Source organism: Microtus ochrogaster, chromosome 21 (assembly GCF_000317375.1).
Source record: "Microtus ochrogaster isolate Prairie Vole_2 chromosome 21, MicOch1.0, whole genome shotgun sequence".
NCBI lineage: Eukaryota > Metazoa > Chordata > Mammalia > Rodentia > Cricetidae > Microtus > Microtus ochrogaster.
The window spans coordinates 35368773-35393856 of record NC_022022.1 but is presented as its reverse complement, the minus strand read 5'-3'; the positions used below and the strand labels follow the sequence as shown (position 1 = coordinate 35393856).

Below are 25084 nucleotides of genomic sequence, written 5' to 3'. Positions count from 1 at the left end.
GTTCCTAAAGTGAGAGGGTTAACCATGATCATGCATGGATTCAAACCAGGACTTTTGCAAGGAAATCAGTTGCTGTTCCATAGAACAGACTACAGGATGACCAAATGGAGGAAACCCACTGTTGTCACCTGAGCAACGGCTATGACATTATATGCACAAATGCAGTGTGTTCATAAATGAGGCTAGACTCTTTTATAAAGATGGGTGGTTTTGAGAGCTAAAAGAAAATTTCATCTTCCTAATAACCTGCAAAGAATGTGTCTTCCTTCATGAAGCTACCCACATGCATGTAAAACAAAGATCACCTGACTTGACCAGCTAAGTGTTCACTGAACAATCACTGCCTGATTTTTTTTTTTCTCAGAAGCGGTAAAGCACACAGGTCTCTAGGATGACCTCCTTAGGGCTCATCTAATGATCATAAAACACAGACATTTTACCTGCTGGTTTTATATTAAGATCAGCATCTTATTTTATGCCACATTTATGCCTTCAAAATCCTTAAACAAATAAATGAAAATAAAATACTGAATGCATTTTTTATCAGAACTAAAATGATCAAATAATCTTTTAGCTCCCAAGCTATCTTTCATCCCATTATTTTTACATTTTTTCTGTTGCTCTTGGGCACCCAGCTGCTGGAAAGTGTCATGTTAAGACAGCCATTGGCTTTCTGATCTTGGTGATTTTAATGGTGTTAAAAAGAATCTACACAGGAGTTTATTAGCCTGCTTTTAAGCATGTACGTTTGATCTCTCTTCTGAATGAAAAAAATAGAAAAGAAAAAGTAATATGTATTAAATATAGTTCTCTGAATGTCAAATGGGTATATGATTTTTGAGCTTGCCAAATGTTAATTAGACTCTTCCCCAGTGATGATACACATAAAATTCATAGCCAATTAGTTTGAAGTCATGAATCTTCACTCCTTGACAAAGTGAACTACTTTGTTGAGATGGAAAAAAAAAGTAGCATGAGTAGCATGATTTCTCTGTAAGACTCTGCAAGAGTCAGTTTCTGAGGATCTTCTGCTTTTAAGTTGTTTTGAGTAGAATCAAGGCTATGGGTGCCTATGCTGCTCATTGAATGGTTAGAGGAGACTGCAAATTATGGATGTCCATGCTGATCGAAGGATGTTCAGAACTCACAGTGGCTTTTGGAGGTGCTTTGCCTTAAAACCACAAGTAAGGCGACAGATGCACTATTGCATAACTAAAATGAAATGTTGGATAGAGAAGAGTGTCCTTCATTTCAGCCACACTAAATCAGCCTGTGTTTCGGGGAAGCAGGATGTTGATACAGTATTGTGTGATAGTGAGTGATAATCACGCAATTTCTGATATGATGCAGATGATTCCTGAGATGCCCATTATAAGGGAAAATAGTTCCCATTTTTTCAGAGTAAAAAGGAAATACATGAAAAGGAAATATGTGGTTTAGCAATTTAGGAACGGAAATATAAATATTATGGCAGGAAAATGGAGTCCTTTTTGTGTGTATTTTCAAATAATTTGTTTCCAGTATGAACTCAGAAGAACCAGATGCTGTTTGCTATTGTGAGCCTGAATACCTCAGCTGATTCCTACTTTGTACCAACCTTCAAGACTGAAAAGCCATGAGGAATCCAACAGTAAATGAATGATTTTTAATTAGTCTCTAAAAAGTTTCATATTGGCTTTTTATTTCTTGGAGAGGCAGAATTTCAGGATTTTATTGTATGAAAAATGAGTCGATGCATGTCCACTGAATCCATATTTATATCTGAATGGCAACTGGTATATGTCTTTTTTCACATATGCAATATAGAGTAAACTTTCAAATGACTTCATGAAGCTTTGAGGCTAGCAAGGACTCTTAACAAATAAATGTTTTCAAATGAAAGTGTTTTGGATTTGTAGAACTCTATAGCAAATCATGTTAGGCACTCTGAGGTAGTCTTCTATTAATCATGTAAAGGGATTTTTTTTTTTTTAGAGGTTGAAGGTATTTGTTAACAAATAAAAGACATAGTATTAGTTTCCTTCAACAGGATGCTATAACATTATGGTGAGTATCCCCAGGGGAGCATGCATTTTCCTCTGGGTCATGCAAGGCAATTTCTCAAATACAGCCCCTTTCAAAGAGCAACACATTGCTGCTAATGAAAAGTCAAGCCAAATTAAAAAAAAAAAAAAAACCTTCACTAGCCATTCATAGGCTTCATTTAAGCAGAACCAAAGGAATTCATAAGCTAATTAAAATATTACTGGATGGACGTGATCATGTCTATAACAGTGGATATGCTCTTCTGATCTCCATGATGACATAAAAACCAAAGAAACTTGAATGTGCAATGCAGGCTCATAAGACAGACGCATATCTTTCTTACACTGATCCTTTTTTTTTTTTTACATCATCTGAATCATACAAGTGATGGCACATTTAGTCATAGCATCTCTTTCTATATGTGCCAGATAAAGTAAAACACTATTTCTGATTGTTCTGAAAGAGAATGATAAAATTAAACCATGCTGCCTGTAGTTTTGTCCAGTGGGGCATTCTAATTGACTCCCAAGTCATTAATCAGTTCCTAATCAATCTGTTTTGCCAGCAGCAGGCAGTTAGGACTCCATTACCAACCATTCATCATGCCATGCCCTAATTCACTGCACCATTAGCCATGGATTAGGCCTCTGTTAGAATAACTAAGTGCCAACTGCTAAATGCAATGCATTTTTGTTACCTCAGCCACTGGGATCCCTTCAGGTGGCCGACACTGGAGTAAGACTTCCTGTTCCAGAGACACTTCCTTTCCCAAGGGTTCCTGCTCAAATGTCTTCCGTAGATCTAGAAGGTTCAGGCAATAAAGTACATGTCAAAACTAAATAACATTAATCTTACAGAAAGTGTCAAAACTTTACCCAATTTATTATTTTACATCTTTATAGTTTATGCATTTGTTGATATTATACCAAAATCTGAGAAGTAATATTCTATGTGGAAGAAATTATGAAAGTTAAAGGCTTTTAACTGTACTGAATTTAAGCAACAATAAAAAATATTCTATAGATCATTTTATTAACTACTTAAATCCATTCATTGTGCTTTATTATTTCTTGGTTACCTACTGTGATGGTCACATTTTTAATTTAAATAACCGTAATGTCTTAAATCTTAAAAAGACAGAGTTCCATATATATTTTTTTCTCATACAATTGATATTATTAAGGTTATAGTAACTTCAAGATATTTTTATTCAGAAATCAAAAGTGAGCTTCTGGTGAGGTTAGAAAATGGGACCCTTTGAGGATCCATAAATATGGCATATGACTTCTGGAAATGTCTTTAAAACACAAGGGAACACAGAGGGTAGTTACTGAGAATAGTCTAGAAGGAATTTAATTTCTAATCATGTAGCCGTTTTCAATGAGATTAAGTATTCATTTCTTCTCAAACATGCCAAGTACCTAATTATGTGCTTGTACGGTTAGAGCTATTATGGCAAGATGAAACAGCTTTGGAAAATAACACAGAGATGAAAATGTCAGAAACCAGCCTATCATCTTACAGACATCACAGGTACGTACTGTTGGAGACATCTGTAACTAACACATCCTTGAATGAGATAAATTTTTTTTAATAGTTTGGCTTTATACTCTAAATAAATTTTGTCTACTTTTCTCAAGTGAAATATATTCAGGTCATTTCTTAAGAACCTCTCAAATTTTACTTTGTAAAGTACATCTCAATTCTCTACAATACAACAGTATCTTAAGTTTAATCAGTGGGTTTCAATAAAAAAAATGAATGCTCTGTCCTTTAATCTATGCCCTTGATAAATGTATAAGAATCTGAAAGAACCATTGTAGCCTACTAAATTACAGGGTGGAAATCTTAGACTTCAGACATGCGCTCTCGTACATTCCTTCTAGAAACTACCGTCTATAAAAAGTCACTGAGGGAAAAATTTACTTATATATTTGTTATATTGCTGCATTTCTTGACAGAAGATATTCTTCTAAGATTCTGGTGGTTGTAAGAAAATGATGGCTGGATGTGAACTGAGGTAAGACAAGAGCCTCTCCGAAGGATGAGAGAAATGCTGTCAGAGGGGCATTCGTGAGAGGATTATCATGAGACTGGGTGTATTGTTGCGATGAATACTTAGGATTCAAATGATCATTATTACCTGAGAGATATCTCAACTATATTCCTGTTTTACAAACGAGTGATATGCTCATTAAGTTATCCATAATCTCACAGCAAAATAATGGGTACTGTATTGGAATGTGCTAACCTTTGCTTTTATATATCCTGCCACCACCATACACCTCTTCTAATCCTTTCTAGTACATTTGTGCCCCCACAAGAATATAAAAATATTCTCTTTGTTACAGTAACTACTGTTTTTTTTTTAATCTGCACTGAGGTGAGGGTTTTGATAAGCATGGTTGCCAATGGGAAAAAATAGTAGCTAATAACTTTTATAGGATAAAACATTCTCTATATGGTGTGTCTTATTTGCATAAAATGACTCTGAAGAGATTCCATCTCACCTGAACTAATAACTGATACTTAAAATACATGCTTATGGTAAAATTTGAAGGTTAAGGTGAAGATGTGTCAGATACAGAAACAAGATTTAAAAGATAAGCTGAGGCATGTTAATTAGAACCCTTTTTTGCCCTGTAAGCAATGGCCAAAGCTCCAAGACCAAATAATTGAGATCATCTGCCATATTACCCTCACTATAACAGATGGATTACAGGAGGAGTAAGGAGTCAGAGTTAAGAACCAGATTGTGTAGAGTGGTGGGGATAAGAGGATCACAGACTTAGTTGATAGTTGACAACAGAAGAGGAGAGGAGAGAAATTCCTCAATGTATGTAAATTATAACTCCAGGAGATCTGGGTATTTGGAGAGCATCAGCAGGCAAGACTTGCTACATTTGGTGTTACTGCATTATATCAAAATGCAAAGTGTTGAGTTGGACAAGAAAGTGGGGAAGATAACGTTCCCTTGTTGCATACTGAGTTTAGTCTTTCTACATGATGCTCAAATGGAATTATACAGAGTGTCTAGGTTATACTCTACAGTCCTATTAAATTTAGGGACTTTGTCATTTCTTTGTGAAACTGTTCTTTATATAGCACTATGCTTATTGTCATCACATATCTCTACTTACTATATTCTAGGATTACCTTTCTCTGATGATATGTCAAAATAAGTGGATGTAAAAAAATGCCAAATGTTCACTGTGGTGACCATCTCCTTCCCTGAGAAACACTTAATGGGCTTGGCTGTCTCAGCAGTGGCTGACACACTGGAAACCAACGTGTTCAGGGGACAGACCACGGCCTAAAGAAAGCAGGGCAGAAATATTGAAGCAGAAGGACTCCCAAGAAAAATGACACGGAGAGAATGGAGAGGTGGGAGGAAACCCAAAGAAGAAGGTGACAGAGAGACTACTCGAACTAAAATTTAAGGAGACATTTGGAGGTCAGCAGCACAATGTGGCACAGTTATGAAGATCAGTCATTAGTTTGGGAGGTATGTGTACCTGGAGAAATGAGCATTCTGAGCACCTACTGCATTGTTCATGATTATGGGACAGTGCGTTTGAATGCAGCATGCTGTAGTTTCTGCTGGGATATAGTACAAAGTTTGACAACGTAGATTTCTGCCACATGAGTGCACATGACTCTGGTCATTGTTTCTTGATTGAAAAAGTTTAGCGTAGGAAACCTAGTCCATAGATGTGTCTAAACCATCAGTAGATATTAAATAATTACTTTGTCATAATGGTTGGGTCTTTAGGTTCTTCATAAATCTCTAATTTCTAAAATAACATTACTTTAAGCCCACAAAATCTTCCTAATATTTTTTAAAAACTGAACATTTTGGTTTGTTTAAGGAATATAGGATAATGCTATACTGTGTCTGTGTAAGAGGAGGTGAGCAACATCCTCTGTCATTCAGAGAAATGTGGTAGAAGGTAGAGGATGCCTTGCAGGCAGAGCGAACACAAGGGTGACTGAAAAATGGATATTTGTCAGCAAAGAATTAGATGGAAAACATGGCTCAGAATAATATGGGATTTCATGTCAGGGGAAAGGTGAATTCTGTCTTTGGACAACCTTTAGTATTATATAAAATAACAGATTATTTTATAAGGTTATCTTGATTTTGTTATTGATTTTACATATATATATATATAAAATCAACAATCACATATATTTACATATATGATTTAGTTACTGAGTCTACCAATTATAAGAAAATTTAGTGTTGTAATCATGAATTCAGAGACAAGTTGACTCCTGAACATAAATATTGGCTTATTAAATCAATGAACTGAAATCCAATTAGCAGACATTAAATCACACCTGCAATGACAGGGATATCAATTGATCATTTTCTGCTCAATCAAGGAATATCTTTTTGAACATATACATGTGTGCAAAGACTCATTTGTTATTGTAGTATTTCATGGCTTTCAAATAAAACTTTTGCACAATAGTGTGGTTACAAATTATCATAGTGTGGAAAAAAGCAATACTCAGACTTCTGCAAGCATTACTGAGGCTCGTTGAGAATTGTGGTTTTAGGTCTTGACTTTACCACTTGACTACATAACCCTTACCTAAGTTTGTTCAGCTGGAACAAAAGTGAATATTCTAAAACAGAGCTATTTTAGGTCCACAAAAGCTACAGGGACACCTATAAAATCCTCAATGTCACATTAGAATATAGCCAAGTATCCATGTAAACATTAACCCCACACCTCATCTTTTCCAATGACATTAGTAAATTTTATCACAGTATGTCAATGTTTGGCACTGTCACTATTACTCAAATGTGACTGATGCAAGACAAGGCTGTTACAGCTATGGCAGTCACTAATGATTGATGGGAACTTCACAAGGTGAAGTCCAAGGATTTCCAGCTGGGGCTGATAATATATACCTCTTCTATTCAGGGCGGCCCCTGAGAATCTGGTTCTGACAAACATGACAGGTTATAGGCAAACAACTAACATCTGAGAACCACAGATTGATGATCAACTGGTTGGTCTACAATGTGTGCCCTAGTGCTGAATACCACAGTCATCATGGGAAGCAGAGAGTAATAAGGGAGTCATGGTCTTGAGTAGTGGCTCTAATTAGTTTAAAAATGAGTCCTTGCTGCTGATTCCACAGCATTAGCAGAGCCCCTTTCCCTATTGGCTGGTGACTGACGATGTATAACACAGGTCTTGAATCATCCATGTCTATCAGGACTATAAATGTAACTCAAATAGCAGAAAACTAGGCAAAGATTCTTTTCCTTGAAACTTACCACTCACATGGGCCACTTTTGTCTTTCTCTAAATTTTAACAAACTTGAGTAGAAAATGAAACAAAAGCACTCCTTTTCTCTTGCTGCCCAACTCTGTCACGTCTAACATAAAGGAATACTGTCTCTGAGGGCCACATCACTAAATTTAATTGCGGTTAGTGGAACAGTATTTTGAGGGTTAAATCCAATAGTTATAAACACTATGTGGCCTCTATAGGGCCTTTACAGACCTCTACAGGTTTCTACTGCAATTTTAGATCAGATTTCTACTGCAATTTTAGATCATTGCTATAATTAATTCAATGTTAAAAATGTTGAAAATTAATGTTTCTTATACTCTCCTTCCTGCCTTTCAGAAATCCCCGAGACTTCCCCTATAGTTATCCTACTTATGTGTTTTAGAAGCAGAAACAAAAACCAGCCAATATATTTTTGGAGGTAGGTTATTTTGTAAAGATTCAGTTCTTACTATTTTAATCAGAATCACATCATTTTAAATTTATGTTCTTTTATCTGCTGTTAGAAAGACTGTTAAGCAATAAATGTATGAGAAGGGAGACATTTTAATTAGATATAGACTATTAACACCAGAGTTAGGGAGATGAGTTTTAGATGGCTGGGAAGACAAGTTGTCATTCCTGTAACTCTTGATGACCACACACAATATAATTATCCCTACATTCTTTGCTGAAATAAAGTCATTCATTGTTCAAATGGCTACACACAGAAGCCTGAAGCTCTTTCAGGCACAGCAGGAGACTGTCATGATCAATTATGATTTATACTTGTCCGTGGAGTAGGAATGGCAAATATTTGGTACCACTGCCTTCCCTTACAGCTCAGATTTCCATAACTAATCAATTATTCTTTTCCCTGTAATCACCATGTGTACTCAGTAGCCTTCTCGACATAGGATGCCCACAAGTCAGACTTAAGTGGTAGTTTTATTCAGGTGATGCTTCTGTATCTCTACCCTGGAGCTTACTGCACAAAGCTTCCTGATCGGAGGGGAGGAATAGCAACATTTTCTAAGAGATATAACATCACCAATCTGTTTGGATACCATATACTTTTTTCCACAAATGGCAGGTGAGCCTAGAACTTCATACGAACCAAGCAAGCAAAAACTCTCACTAGGCTATATCTCCAATACCCTTAAAGTCTTTATATTTTGAGAAAGGGTGTCATTAACTTTCCCAGGTTGTCACTGAATGCCTTCTATCATTCAGCTTTCTCCACAACTTGGCAATTCTTCTGCTTCAGCCTTTCATCACCTGGGATCACGGATCTGCACCTCCAGACCTAGCTCCATGCTTATCTAACACCTGAAAGTGTTTCAGGTTCAAGTATAGCTTCAAGCATGGTGCATATTACATAGTAGCACTTCAGAAAATCTAGAGTTTAATTAAATGTCCCAAATAATCTGGCAGCTTCCTTTAGTGAAGGACAGGGGTGGGGGGATTTCTCTTTTGCTATAAAACTCCCAACTCTCATAGTCCATTTCACTGACTTTATGTATTGTGTGTCTGAGATCTGGAGAGGTTAATTCACTTGTTCAAGCCATTCACTTGAGTGGTCTATATCACATGTGGATTTGGGGCTGGGGGTGCATGTTGGTGTAGCCCCTCCATGTTGACACAAGCACATTACAAAGGTCTAGAGGGCAGAGATTTGAGATAGGTTTCATTTAGTCATCGGGAAGGAGCTGGCAGGGTAACAATTCTTCCAGATGTTTTTAATGAGTGGCCACAGTTTTGCCACTGATGCTGGTGGCTGTGAGCATATTTTGATTTGTGGCTACATCTCTTTTTGCTTTAGTTGTTGCATTGCTTCTGAGTTTTCATCTAAGTCCAACATCCCTTTCCCTTACTCCTTCTATGTGATAATCTCTGATCTCTTGGTTCTTCATCATTAAAAATCTCTTCTTAGATGCCGACTCTTAGATACCCATCTGTCTTGCCCCCTCAAGCTTCAAGTGTTTAGAATGACAGCCATAGCATTAACTCATTTAACTTTCACCAAGAAGTTGAACTTCAGACATTAGCTTACCTTTTTAACTAAGCTTGTTTCAACAAAATGGCTCTAGATTAACATACACCCTGAACTTCGTAGACATTTATATTGCAGTGATGGCCTGCTGACCACTTTCAATCATTTTGACAGACATCTGACCCCATACTAATTAAACACAGTAGCTCTGCTACTGTGTTACTTCTCAACTAATTCCTTTTACAAGTGCTAAGGGTAGAGGCACTGAATACACTTTTGATTAAAGAAAATGTTTTACTGTATTTTTAAAGTGCTCCTTTGTTAAATAAAATAATTCCCCAGTCACATGAGACATTAATACTTGTGTTCTTAGAAGGAAAAAAAACATACCTGTCCTCCATTGATGATGTAAGGGGCTAATCATGTTGTCACAGTAGAGTAGAATTTATGCTTAAACCACAAAATTTGACTGCTAACAGGAAATAACTGCTGAGAACCAAGCAACAGCATATTTGGGGAGAGTTAGATTCATCTTCAGAGCTTTGGGCACTCACTAAAAGTGAAAAATGCCTGACTTAATACCTGAAAAGTTCACCATGGTTTTCTCTCCCAAAAACAGATTATCAGATCTGTGATGTTTACAAAAATCATAAAAATACTATATTAAACTTGTATTACTTATAATTGAAAATGCAGGAAGACCAAATCAACTGCTCACATTGGCTATCATGGACTGTAAAGTCAATAATTGTTCATCTGATTGTAGCTGTGTGCACTGATATAGACTGCAGCCAGAAAGAAGACTTTGCTTTAGTTTCAGATCCATCAACAAGTAAAAGGGACACTCAGGCTAGTTTCCTAATGTTTCTACTCTTCCAGTTTGTTATTGACAAAATGTGGGTGACCACAGGCTTGTATAATAAGATTCCTGGGGAATTCAGAGTGGCTAGAACACAGTTCGACATAGTGTAAGGATTCAGTGATGTTGGTTATCAGCACAGTATTGTAAGAAGAATGAGGGAAGGTAATAGATTTTGACTCTGTTTTTTGTAACCCCATTTTGCTGTTTCAGAGCTAAAGTCTTTGGCCCTTCTTAAGAATTGGCCATGAGAACTTCTCCAACATCACAATTCATACCTGAGGATAGAGGTCAGACCAGCATCTGGAAGCATATCATCAAGAGGGCCTGCTGGCAATGCCTTTAATATACCAGGGCCTGCTCTCCTTCATTGCACTGAGATCATTTGAACTGATAAATCTCAAGTGAATATAGTCCCCGAAGTAAAGTTGTACCACCCCAACCATTCTTTCTTATTTCTTGACTTTAGGGCATTTATAGGACAAATACATTTGTATTCAGATAGTCTTGCTGAAGGGTGCTTTAGAAAAAATACTTTAGGGTTAGAAGTCCAAATGACATCCATTACAAAAAAGGGGAAGAGAACAATAGCCATGCAAGCCACACTTTTATATTCATACTGCATCTTTAGTTTCAGAAAAAAAATGATTAGATGTCATCTCAATATTTTCAAAGGTATGTCTTAAGGATAAATAATAAGAAATATGCCACCTTTATAGATGAGGAGCCTGACATTCTGAAACGTTATGGTTTTCCTTGCTGAGTACAAGAAGAATGCAATGCTTGCAGATAATATGTTGGCAATTAAGCATTTAAGCCATCAACTTCTCTTTTCTTATATATAAAACACACTTTAATGTCAAATTTCAGTCCTGTGGATTACACACCCTACCTAAAACAGGGATGGATGACTTTCCCCAGAATGTAACTATGAAACAGCTCTTTATCAGTTACTCGTCTACCTCCCATAATAAATGTGGCTTATAAAAGCCCACGAGTTTGTGAGGTATCATGAAACTTGAGAGCTTTTGCCCAAAGACAAAAGCACACGTATTTAAGAAAATACATCAGCCGTGGGCACTAGCTTTTTATCTTACCATATAAACCACAGTAAACTGTTTACTGCTACATAACTATTGAATTCTAAATAAAACAAGGGTAAAGTTGTTAAAAAATATCCCTCCCTTATATAACAATGTCTAAACTATGTAGTTAATCTCTTTGAAATCAAAATATGGACCCTGTCATTTATAACAGGACACTGGGAGCTCAAGGATTGCCTAAAGAACTAGACCCAAAACTAAGAACTGCACATTAGTGAATAAGCTATTTATTTTGGTGTTTGTTGATAAATCTGCTGTATTCTGCCAAGACATTCAGTAGAAAGGTATTAAGTTCATGGTATGGCCCATGTCGTTTAGAATGCCCAGTTAAAGAAATACATTATTAGGCTAAATTGTTCAATAATTTTTTTATGCTAAGTGGTACAAGCAAATAGGATATTGGACTGTAACATGAAAGGGTCTAAGATATGATTTTTATGAACATACAAAGCAACATGACCACTTTAAGTGATATAAAGATATTTCATGTACCTTTAAGTGAAGATATCTGAACACAGAACTGCTAATATATTCGCTCCTTTGTAACAGTGTTGAGACCTACCCTGTTCCACCTATATTTTGTTCTAGATATATTTGTTTCATCATTAAACAATAAAACATCTTTGTTTACATGATTTTGACTTTCTAAGAGAGTCGTGAGGGATAAAATATAAACTATGGGCATATAATACATGAAGAAATGTGTACTTGAAGTCGCTAAGTGCTGGTGAAAATAAAGAGGAGAGGGCTTATGGGAACCTATGGGAAGCGCAGAGGCAATCATTTCCTAGAGATGTCCTTGAGTTTTTCAGAAAACAAACTTGTTTTACTAAGTGTACATAAAAATAATTACAGAATTGCCCCATCAATATGCCCAATATTTTCATCTATTTGTTATCTCCATTTTTTACCACAGTCATATGCATGAAAGGAATTAGTTTTAGGGGTTACAACACCAAAGCAAAAAAAAAAAATCTTGAACTTTGGATGGGGTGCATTCTTCTAGGGGAGATAAGCAGCATAAAAGAAAGTAAATAAAAAAGAAGAAAATATAAAGACAAATAAGTGCTTAAATGAATGACAGGGTTGGGGTCTGATGGCAACAGTGTTGTCATCTCCTCTCTTATTTGTTCTCAGTGTATTGATTAAAGCATAAATTTGGGTCATGTAGAACTTTTTACAAAAAAGTGTGAATAATAATCTCACTCATCACAGAGTCCTTGCAAGAACTGAACAGCCAATACACGCACAGTGAGTACTTCAGTAACACTTCTATTAATACTATTATGGTCATTCTATAGATTATGTGTCCTGACTAGCCATGTGAAACTTTGGAGCATATGTCTTTAGGGCAATTTTAATTGAGATGTTCTATAAAGTATGTACAGTACAGAACCCAAAGATTAGTATGAAAATTGTTAATATTTCATTGATATGTGTTTCTATGCATTATATGGTTAAAAAGGTCTTGTACACATGAGATTAAACAAAATACATTACTAAACTTGATTTAATTTGCTTATATGTTTACTTTTGAGAGCATGGACACTAGTAGAGTTGAGGTGACAGCTATAGCTGACGTCACATTTCTCTCAGTGACGGGTACCCTAAAACAGTGCGCTAAATGCTATGGAATCACAAACATGAGCAAGGTTGGTGCAAACTTCCAGGAGGGTCAAAAGGCAATTCTGACAATGTGGAAAGGCCCAGTGAGCTGTGGGAAGAAGGCCGAAAGGTCACCTTGGTTCTCCTCTATTCTTTCCAACAACTGCCTGACACTACCTGTCTGTTGTCAGTAGCCCCTGTGGAATGATTGTGACTTAGAGGTTATTGCATGTGGCTGAAGAGGTATCCCAGTAATCTGTCCTGAATTTCTAGGAAGATGGATTCTCCTTGCACACACATCCTACTGTCAACAACATTTGTAGGAGAGCAGTTCGCCCGTGGCTCACTCTTCTATCTTCAGGCATGGGGAGGAATTATGGCCCTTCATTGTGTGCATCAGGAGACAGTTTCAGCCTTCTGGATTGACAGCTGAGACAGACATCAAGGGATGAAGGAAGAAGAGAATTTTTCATTCTCAGAAATTGCTTAGCATGTGTAAGTTTTAAAACAAGTGAATAGAATTATTGGAATTGTGGGAGCTGGTAGAATGGGCACCTGCTTTCATTGACGGAGCACTTGATTTGTGTCCTGGCACTCTGCTACAAGCTTGCAAAATTTATTTCTTTTAATCTCAAGGTAATCCTATTTTCATGTCATAGTTCATGGTATTAAGGTGCAGAAAGGTTAAATAATGAGACCAATGTTTTACTTGTTGGTGATGGAACAAGGATTTGAACATAATACAGCCTGATCTGGAGGAAAGTGCCCTTAACTGTTGCGTTTATAGTTGCTCTTTTCATATCGTTCCCTTCTTCCATAATCACAACACAGAAGAGCCACCATCACTACCACTGCTGTAGCATCTATAACAGCAAGAATATTGATCCTAAATCTTCCCTTGACAGCACTGGTCAACAGTTTGCTTGGATTCTCCTTTCCTCACTTATACTTTAAGGTTCTCTATTCTTTGAAATAGAAACGTGGGAAACAAACACCCTCTCCTTAGGATGGTTGCTGGAGTATGTCCTTGGATGTCTCCTGAGGGCATGTCCCTCTGCAGGGGAAGTTATCCCCACCCGGGAAAACTGACACCTCTAGTATAAATGAAGGAGTTTTATCAGGGAAGGTATGTTTGCAACTAATTTGCTAAATATTTACTTTTAAGTTTCTCATTTTTCCTTTGTTCATATTGTATCAGTAGGTTTTTATTTGGTTGAGTTTAGATATGTGAACTGTTGGCCATAAACATTAATAGTTCATTCATTTCTCTTCGTACATTTCTGAAAACAGATTTTTTTTTAATGAAAGAATGATGGAGGAGGATAGATATATTAAGGGTAGAGCTTACTGGTTACCGTGATTTAACCTTTGCTCTATGATGATGTTCCACTGTGACAAATATAAGCTGGAATTGCTGTTTATGTGATGAATATCCACCCAGTATCACAAATCAGAGCACATTTGAATTCAAATCTCATTTGGTGTGGGAAAGACTCAGAAATCCACATGCATGCTGCATGAGGAAGGTCGACTTGGTAGGGGGCACCCTTGACAGAGAGAAAGTGAAGTCCTTTCTTTGAGTTTCATCATGTTTAATACTTATGTAAATAAATAGTCATGAATGAGATGGTATACTTTGGCCACATGTGTGAGTTCATTTAATTACAAAATTATAGGCAAACCACTCTTGAGAATTATCAAGAGAAGGAGAAGTTTCCAGAGAAGAGCTTGGCCTCTGATGGTTTTAAAATATTAAACTCTTTGAAAACAAGGAGTTAAAGAGTGAAGTTTAAAAATTATAGCAAATAAAGATAGGTTTTACATATACATATCTAATTTTGATATAGAAAATAAAGGTAAGAATTTACACATTTCTATATAAAATTGAAAACACGATCTTTTAAATAATCTATGGACCTACAAAAGTTATTAGATGAGAATCCATTGTGTGGAACTCTGAAGCCTTTGGAATAATTTATTAATTAATTAATTTAAACAGCTATCGATTAATTTGGTATCAAGTCTAGGCTGCAATTTTAAATATTTACTGTGTTTAGCACTCATGAGTATGTAGAGAAGTGGGGTAAAGGCTAATGTCCATCACACTTCTCTTTTCAGTGTAATTAATAGCTAATTTTGAATTAAATTAAATCTTATATGAAGATCATGGGGAAGTTCCATTGGAGTGTCTTTCAAGCCTGATCCCATCTGTAGGTGGTACTGGTGATGGAGCCCTCCTTCCTTTTTGTGAACTGGGTGAAGAAGCTGTGTCAGTCAGAGCCATAAGCTTGTGGGAGTAGGAAGTGAAGAGGGTATCCATATCCTTTGACTAGTCAATGTGGAGAAACAGAGGCCCCTTGTTTCCTTTGTCTCAAGGGCCATCCCAGCTCCAGGCCTTCCTGTGGATTGCCAATAGTGCAATTCCCCCCTCTGCCCAATCTGATTAATTCAATGCTCAACCTAATGTCTGTAAAAACCTTTGTATGTTGTTCCTAAGAGCTGTTGTTAATAGTTATCCTTTAAGAGTGTCTCATAGCTATTTAATGGGGAATACATTTAGAACATAAATGTATTCCTATACAGAGAGGAATATTCATCCTCAGGGTTTTCAGGAGCTCCACACAGGTTCTTCATCAGGAGTTCCAGTCACTCACATCCACTAAACATATAGTATACCCTAGGCATTGTTCTAAGCCCTGAAGACACAAGGTTATACAAGATAGAATTCTTCACTGCAAGGCTTACATTATTGGGAAACAGAATACTGCAGCAAAGAAAGACAAACAAGCCAACAAAGACAAAGTGAGCTAGAAACAGAGAGAGGGCAAGGATGAGACCTTGTCAAATGTTTCACATTTTGTTTTCTACCTGTCCTTTCCCACCCACATCCCGACACTCAACAGAAGCCTTTATTTTCACTTTTGAATTGGTGCAGAATCCTGATCTCAGCCACTTCCCTGTTACCTTCTGTGCCAGCGCCACACAGGACACAAGTAGAAGATGCCTACTTTTAGATTTGTCCTTCATCATTGCTTCTCTCTAGTGTGCAGTCAGTGATTCTGTGAACGGAGCAAGCTATCGAGCGAGCGAGAGAGACAGAGACAGAGACAGAGACTACTTCTATTGAGATTCTGAACCATACTAAACCCTCAATGTCCAACACCTACCAAGTCCTAACTTTTCACCTTCTCACTTTCACTGAATCCCAGGCCTTACTTTTGTGATCTGGGAATTTCAGTGTTTGTACTTGTCAGCTGCAGCTCTCTATACATAACTCCTTCCCTCCTGCTGCCAGGATGTGCAGGGAATAAGAGCTCAGTTTTAGAGCAGACATGACCTCCTTCTCCAAGCACATCATCTCTGCTGGCCCTGTTTCGTTCAGTTCACAGCACACATCACCTGTCCCTACCTGCTCATTGCTTATTTTATCTTGAGTTTACCTTGTCTCACTAGGTTACTCCTAAAGTATAAAACTGTCCAAGGACAGAAAAAAAAAAAATCTCGATTAGATGTTTGCTGAAGAAATTAGCCTTTAAGAATCGCGAAGGTAAATACAGGCTGAAACAAAAAGGCATGAATTACAGTTGAAGGGCAAGGAAACTGAAATAGTTCAGACTCCAATAACATTAGAGAGCCTAGTGATCAGAGCTGGCGGCATTGGTAGCAAAGACAGAACACAGCACGTAGTTGTTCCGCCTAAGCTGTGTCTCCCTGCCCAATGCATATGTTGGATCACAACTTTCAGCAGCTTTGAATGTGACGGCATTTGGAAAACGAGGCCTTTAAAGAGGTGATCGATTTAAAATAAGGCTTCCTGGATGGATCACAATCCAAACTGGCTTGCGTCTCATAAGAAAGAGAAATGTAGACACATAAAGAGACACCAGGGAAGGATCCCATGAGTCCTTTGAGGACTCATCAAGAAGGCGACTGTGTGCAAGGTATAGAGAGGCCTCGAGGAGAAATCAAGCCTGCTGACACCTTGATCTTGGACCTCTAACCTTCAAAAGTAAACCAAAGGAAATTTCTGATTTTTATGCCACCTAGTCTCTGTTGTTTTGCTACAGAATTTCACATTTAAGTGACAGTTGGGGAGTGAAGTGAGGCCTGCATTTTAGGAAAGCTGTGCTGATGGCATAGAGGACCGAAGTGGGGACAGAAGGAAGCTAGTTCACTGGGAGGCATCACCAATCTAGATCACGAGGGAGGGAGGCCAGACGTGAGTGTGTTGACATCAGTCAGTACTGAAGAGATGTTGTGACACATTAGTGTGACATTGACGTCTGCCACAAAATATAATTTGTAGGGATTAATAAATAAAGCTTGCCTGAAGTTCAGAGAGTAAAACAGCCCCACTTGTCAGCCTTACAGATCAGGCAGTGGTGACACATGTCTTTAATCCCAATAGCCACACTGGTTTTCCAAGAAACCGGGCAGTAGTGGTGCATGCCTTTAATCCCAGCCCTAGAGCAGTATATAAAATGGGAGGAGGCAGCTCTCAGTCTCATTCTGAGATTCCTGGAGGCAGGATGGCCATTTCAGACTGAGGTAGAAATAAGAGTCAGTGGCTGGCTGTTTTAATTTTCTGACCTTCAGTTTGAACCCCAATATCTGTCTCTGATTTTTTTTATTAATCAGGCTACAATGATTTTGTAAAATGCAGTTTTACAAGTTCAGCAAATAAAACATGGATTGCAGTGTTTACATCATTCGTTAGAAAGCCTGTCAACATGGCAATGTAATATAGGCTCTATCAGCCTTCCACCCTATTCCAGATGGAAGGCTACATGTTGAGAAGGCCTCTGTGGAGGTAAAGACAAAAATATTCCTTACATTTCATTGATTATCCTTGTTTGAGAGGCATCTTTACCCTGTCTCTGAACTGCAATGTTTTAGAAATTAACATTTTGGGAGTGTGTTCCAATGCACTAGAACAGCTTCAGCATAAGTAGGGAACCCTGGCCTGGAAATTTCTAGTTCCCATAGAAACACTGTTCAATAATTAAACAAACAAACAGATTAGAGACAGAATGAAAAACAACACTTGATTCTCCCATAGTCTGATGGCCACCAGATCTAAAAAACAACTGGAAACCTAATGAGTTCCTCAGTATTTTGAATGAAAAAAAAATATTGAGGTGATTTCGGAGGAACTATGCTTCAAATGCAGAACTCTAGGGACAGTTTTGGAATGGGGATGCTGACTAGAGTTCTTTGATGTCAGATCAAGCACTGTCTAAGCTTTAGACCATTCCCATCAATTTGGACCCAAGCATGTTCACATGCAATAACTCACAGGCAATGCGCACATACGCCTTCCGACTCTTCGTAGTGCCTGCTGAACTCCAGGCCACACACTGGCACCAGTAATCTTCGGGCCCAAACAGTTCCTCTACTTGCTGGCGTGAAATTTCAATGCTCACTTCCCTCACAATGAGTCCTGACAAGAGAAACAAAAGTTCAAGTCAAGAGAGGACCTGCCTGTCCAGAACATATAAAACAAGCGTACTTGTGCCCGGCCCAGGGATCCCACTTGAAGCCATAGATCACCACCCAGATATTGCCTCTCACCCATCATTTTCTAGGTGGGAGGATTCCAGTTACTATACTTCATATATTTATTCGTTTGTTTGCTATTTCAAGTCTTCAATATTCACCTGATGATGAAAGTGGAGTGAAACTATAACCCCACAAAATAGCATTTCCTCTTATCTAACCCTATAATGTTTATCTCCTCCCCGGCTATATCTGTTAAAATACTAAAATGGTATCATCTTGCCTTCCATGTTTCCTCATGATTCTACTTTATTCATATAGGTTGTGGCTAAGATGCCCGGATATTGTCAACAGCTTTACACAATGGAGCCTTCCTAGTCCCTCAGTGGTGATCATTTAAAAACCATTTTAACATATGATAGCACATCATTTTTTTAAAAAATACATTATACTCTCAGTTAAACGAAAGAATAGATGACTTTTAAAAGGTTTTTCTTTATAATGCTTTGGAAGCTCACATGTTTATCTGCAAAGGTAATGTGGTTGAAATCCCAAAGAAGTGTCTTCAGCTACAGTGTTGAAATAATTCCAAGTTTTGTATTTTGAGTAACAAAAATTGAACCAAAGACTACCATTTCAAATTTATGTGAGGTATTAAGATGATATCAGAGATTCGTTCTGCAATGTCTTTTTGCACTGACCAGGAGAGATTAACTGAGTGATACATGTGGGCAACTGCCTCTTCACCTGGAGATTGAATGCACACATTTCCAGATAAAGTGTTCATTGAGAGCAATAGCACAACACCCAGAGGGAGCAAAAAAAAATTGCCCTGAGCCAAGTATGGACACAGTAAGAATGATAGAATGAATTGCTTTTGTTTATTAACTTTATACCCATCAATTCAGTCATTGTTCAGTGATACTTTATCAAGTATCAGTTATATTAAAAGTATTTTATTAGGCCCTTGTGGAATTCTAATTAATAAGTTAGTTGCCAACCTTAATGAACTATAGATATCCAATGATATATATATACACACATACATATACATACATATAGTAAAACAGGCTTGTGTTAACAATGGAACAATACCATTTTAATATATTTAATAATTATGCATTTATTAATGTACTTATTAATGATGTTGAATCCTGCAAACAAGTTGTAAAGAGATGAAAGTAAATGACAAAAATCTCAGACTACTAAGAAGGATCACAAAGGAGTTACTTTGTTTACATTATGTGGTGAGAGGTACCCAACATTTAGGAAGCATCAATAAAGGTAATTATAAAATTGGCAATCAAAAAGATGACCAAAGACTGGTTATCTTGATATATGAAATGGATATAGAGACAAGAAAAGGGTCCAGTTTGGACATTTGTATTCTAATGGGACTCTCAGAATGGCATTCCTGGCATTACTTGAAAACCTGTGGGAAATGCAAATTCTCAGACCTTACTCTAGATTCATTCCTTAGAAATCATTCTAGAAGCTACCAGCCCACCTATGGGCCTTTAACAAGCCTGCCAAGTAATGGTGTTTGCTAAAGTGGGGAATTTTTGTCTTCAATGCTTAAGAATTTGGATTTCTTTCTGAAAGAATGGTATATCATTGAGGTATTTGACGCAGATGACTTAGGCAGAGGAGTATGGGATACACGTGTGGGGTAGACAATATCTATACGCTTGTATACATGTGTTTAGAGCTTAATAAGCTACAAAGTATCATGATGCTTAAAAATACTTTTATAATGGGTTTCACAAAATGGTATGGCTTCTGGAGACCTTGAAAGAGGGATCCCAAATAATACCTAAGATGTATTCAAATAATTGCAGAGAAATCAGAGAAATTCATAGGCACCCAAAAGAGATAGGGACCTTACTATAGAGGGATGAAGTTCTATCAAAAACTGATGGGATTTGAGTCATAGGCCCTTATCTCCTCATAACTGAATTATACTAAAGTCGATCAAAGCATATCCAGGGCAGAACAAGGTCCCGACGAGACAACTCCATTGTCAAACATTTATACTGGAACATTATTTTAAAGTTTGAAGATTATTAATCCTCTTATATTTAATAGTCAGTTTACAAAGGTAATTTCCAGTAAATAACATAGTCCAACCCTTCATCCAGCTGTGAAAAAGACAGAAAGAATTGCACTCATAAATGTCTAACAAATACAACAATTTTCATAGCAAGAATCTTAAGCAAAAACATTTCTATTTCCTGGATATTCCTTGGGTCCAGTTTTCCACCCTTGTTGCAGTTTTCTCATTGATATTTAGACATCTTTGCTCTCAAAGAAAGAAAGTCTCCATTCTCAACCCCCACCTGCCTGTTCTCCGTACCCTCTAGTGTTTGCTGCTTTCACCTGCCTTCTTGCTCAAACTTGCCCCGTTTACATAGAAGTCCAGTTACTGGGAAGAAAACTCTTCCTTTAAAGTTGCTGCAGGCAATCTACAGACACCAAAGGACTGATAAACCTGCTGTGTGCATTTACTTCTCACTAGAATGACTCTCTCTAAAATGCAGAACAACTACGGATATTGAAACCACATATAAATATGTATTTTTTTTTTGTCCCGAGATAATAACCTCAGGTTTCATTCCCCTTCCATTTACTTGAAGTAATTACTGGCAACCTAATTAAATGATGGTGGAACTTCACTGGGTCCACTATATCCTTGAGACTGAACAGGTTTGTGAATGTTTCTACTAACCACAAATCCAAAGCCTTTAAGAAGCCACAGACCAACTCTCCTGCTACTGGAGCTATTCACAGTATGAATGTTCTGAATTATGTAGCCCAGGCTCCCTGTGGGCATTGGAATCCAGCACACACAGAGGGCTGTCTTCAGCTTTACAGATGCCCCATTCAGCAGCACATGAACTAATTACAATTGTGTACAGTTGCGTGGTCACATGGCCCACAATGTTTACATTCCGCTATTTGGTCAATAGCAGAATAGGAAAGGAGTGCAGCATGGAGTATTTAAATATTTAGAGCTCAGAATTCCCTGGAATCCTCTGGATTATTAAGGCTCTCAGCTACATAGCTATGCACACTTTTTTCATTGCTGTAGGTAATTTTATTTTGTGACATTTTGCTCATCAAGCAAGAGCCTAGTGATTTCAGTAAAAAGTAAGTAATCTCTTTTCTCCCTGAAAGACAGATTTCAGATCTTCTTGAAGTCCCGGAATGCAAGAAACAAGCCTTCTCGAAATCTGAAATACCATCAGCATTACTTCCAAGGAAGACTAGTTTGAAGAGCCTTGGGAACTTGAAATTGGTTTCAGGTTATTTAGCGGTTAGGGAGTGCTACAGAATTTATACAAATACAAATGAGTGGTTTCCATCACGTCTGATAACATCAAAGATTTCCCATCACTTTCTTTAATAGTGGCATCTCAAAGATGCAGGTTGTTTGAAGTTTGCAGTCATTTGTGTCTATAATAGGTTTCACTGTTCTTTGGGAACCAGAGTGCAAGGAATTTATTAGCTTGTTATACCAAGAACTCTTACAATGAGTATGAATGAGCACTTGATAACAAGGAGGTTAGAATGGATATGAAAATCCAGATAGAAGTTCAACTCTCTGATTGCATCATTGTGAAACTACATAAATAAAACAATGAACATGTATATTACTATAATTTGATCATACATACATTATAATTGATTTTTAAACATCCAGATTCCCATGGAGATCTACTATTTAGTCCTGTCAAATGACTATGCTATAAAAGTTCACTAATGTCAGATATTTTGTTATGTTGTATAATTGAAAACACAGGTCAAACATCACCTAGCCTGAAGCTGTCAATTTATTATATGAAAGGTATTCTTTATAAATCAATTCTTAAAAGCTATATACCAAAGCACTACAATCATCCCAGAGATCTATGGGTGGATCTACACACAACATTTAACAAATGTAACCCAATACAATAATTGACTCAAAGGCAGAAGTCATATCATCTCATTAAATACATATAAGGTCTTCAAAAAAAATTCAACACCCTTTCATGATAAAAGTCATGGACAGTCTAGGGATATATGGGACTTATATGAATATAATAAAGGTAATGTACAAAAATTACATAGCTAACATGTCAAATGGAGAAACATTCAAAACATTTCTACTAAAATTGGGAAGAATATAAAGAATATTTAAAAAATACTCAATATCCATAACCATCAGAGAAATGAAATGTTTAAAATTTCATACTACCCTGTGGTAGAATTTTATTTTAACCAGGTAAAGATGTATTTGCTGCAGAATATTACTTTAACAGTGTAAAGCTGTGTGACTTTTGTTTATGCTGCATTTGCTTAATTATGTAAAATGTGTTGTAGTTGTTTGACTTTGCCTGCCTAAGGCACATGATTGGTCTAATAAGAACCTGAATGTCCAATAGATAGTCAAGAGAGGAATATCTGATGCTGGCAGGCAGAGAAAATAAGTAGAAGGAGAAATCTTGGAATGAAGGGAAGAATGAGAGAAGAAGGAGGGGAGAACAAGGTACCTGCCTGGGGCAAGAAGTCAGGTAGACACTATCCATTCAGACAGAGAGAAGCAGTGAAAATAAGATGAACAGAAGTAAGAAAGGTAATAAGCCCAGAGGTAACAGGTATATAAAGAGAAACAGGTTAAATTAAGTTAATAGAGCTAACAAGAATGTGCCTAAACTAAGCTGAGCATTGAAAACTAATAATACATCTCTGTGTCATGATTTTGGGAGCTGAAACATCTGTTACATTACCTTAGCCAGAATGGCAAAGATAAAAAAACAATTACAACAAATGTTGGCATGAATGTGGGGAAAAGAGAATTTATTCTATTGTACCAATGTTGATGTTGGTACAAGGCTGGTGCATCCACTATGCAAACCAGTGTGCAAGTACCTCAAAAAGCTAGAATAGATTTAACACAATACAATCCAGCTATATCATTTCATTTCGTTTCACTTTCCCAATGGACTCTATATCCTAGTAAAGGTATACTTTCTCATCCATTGTCATTGTTGCTCTATTCACAGTAGCCAGGAAACGGAAGCATCCTAGATAATTAGCCTATCAAGTAATAAGTGGATAACAAATGTACTACAAAGGAATATTGTGAGGCTATAAAAATAAAGTTATAGAATTCATAGGTAAATGGATAGAGCTAAAAGTAATCATTCTGAGCAAGATAAACTGGCTCTAGACCGATAAACACTCCTATGTGAATGCCAGACTTGAGGCTTTAGATCTATGTGTTTGAACTGTGGTACCCTCAGAGGTTAGGAAATCAGTAATGGTCCATGAGGGAAATTCAAGGGAATGAGAGAATAGAATAAAGGAGGACAGGGAATAATAGAACAGAAAGAATTCAGAGGGGTAGGTAATGAAACGACAGTATCCTCAGAGTATAGGGAGAGATAATGAACTCTTGAAATCTGTAAAAAAGTTTAAAATGGAGCTTCCATATAAAAAGGAGACAGTGTGTATCCCAGATACCATAGATTACCATATACAAAGTCATGTACCAAGTATGGGTTACTTCCTTTTGAGTTGTTGGACAGTGGGGACCCATAGATCTCTCCCCAAAGCTATTGCCATTGTTCTTGCCTATCCTCCAGAACTTGATGATGGTACCCTTTTACTGAAGACACCAGGTACCCTATTACTAAAGACACTATGTACTTGAGTCATAAAACACAAAGAAATCAAGCCAGTACCAACATGGAAGTGCCATCCCGATTGGCTATAAGGCTAGAAGGTTCTATACACAGTACTAGGGAAGAAAGTTAAACAGTAGTCTCACCCACCTATGACCTCCACTGTCAGAGGTCTGGGAGTATACAGCGATAACAACTAGTGTTCAGATGTCAACCTACTAGAGAAATGATTCTCTGATGGAAGAAAATCCCATTCAAGCAAGGCTTATGGGACCAGTGTCTCTGGAAACTAGTACTCCTGTCTGTATTTTCAGATGTACAAAAATAGCCATCATGTCTTCCTATACTTGCACTGTAGTGTGTAATCTCTGGTGATGTAAATATGTAATCTCATGATGTCATTTCAACCTTATGGGCACATATATCTCTCTGTGTTCAGGAATATGACTTCTCATTAAACTTATAATTTTGATATATAGAAATATACTAGGATATACTAGATTTATTGTCCCATGAAGACCTGTAAGACACTTAAAAGCCTGCTTTTTTTATTTAACTTAACTCAAACTAACATAGAAAACAATAGCTTCTTAGTCTAAGACACACAATAAGCTCATTTTTATCTCAGAGTAAGTTCAAACTAGACTGAATATTGGATCAGAAGTTAAAATTTTACAGATATGCACAAGGACAAAGTCACAGACGTTTAACCAAGATTATTAACACAAAGAAATCTAAGAGACTATGTCAAGTCTTCACTTCCTAAAGTCTGACTCATAAAGATCTGACTCTGCAGAGCTCCCTGTAGCTGGTCTCACCAGGTACTATGGCTCTGCCCTCCGTTCACAATCATACACCAGAAATCTTGAAACCTTGCATTGCTATGGTAAATTATTCTGCCTTTAATCATTTACTCAAGGAATGTGTTATGATCTTCGTAACTTTTTCTATTATTGCAAAATGCCTTGTGTGTGTGTGTGTGTGTGTGTGTGTGTGTGTGTGAGAGAGAGAGAGAGAGAGAGAGAGAGAGAGAGAGAGAGAGAGAGAG

The 25084-nt window shown here is 37.2% G+C and overlaps 1 protein-coding gene across 2 annotated transcripts in view; it reads right to left on the bottom strand.

Moving 5' to 3' along the window:
- The window catches only part of Unc5c (unc-5 netrin receptor C), a 335223-nt gene that overhangs the window by 86673 nt on the left and 223466 nt on the right, over positions 1 to 25084 (bottom strand). For both annotated transcript variants that reach the window (XM_026783907.1, XM_026783908.1), the window contains exons 3-4: positions 18171 to 18314; positions 2723 to 2826 (exon numbers count right to left, since the gene is read on the bottom strand). In XM_026783907.1, coding sequence (XP_026639708.1) covers positions 2723 to 2826; positions 18171 to 18314 — 248 coding nt within the window. The remainder of the gene's footprint in view (positions 1 to 2722; positions 2827 to 18170; positions 18315 to 25084) is intronic.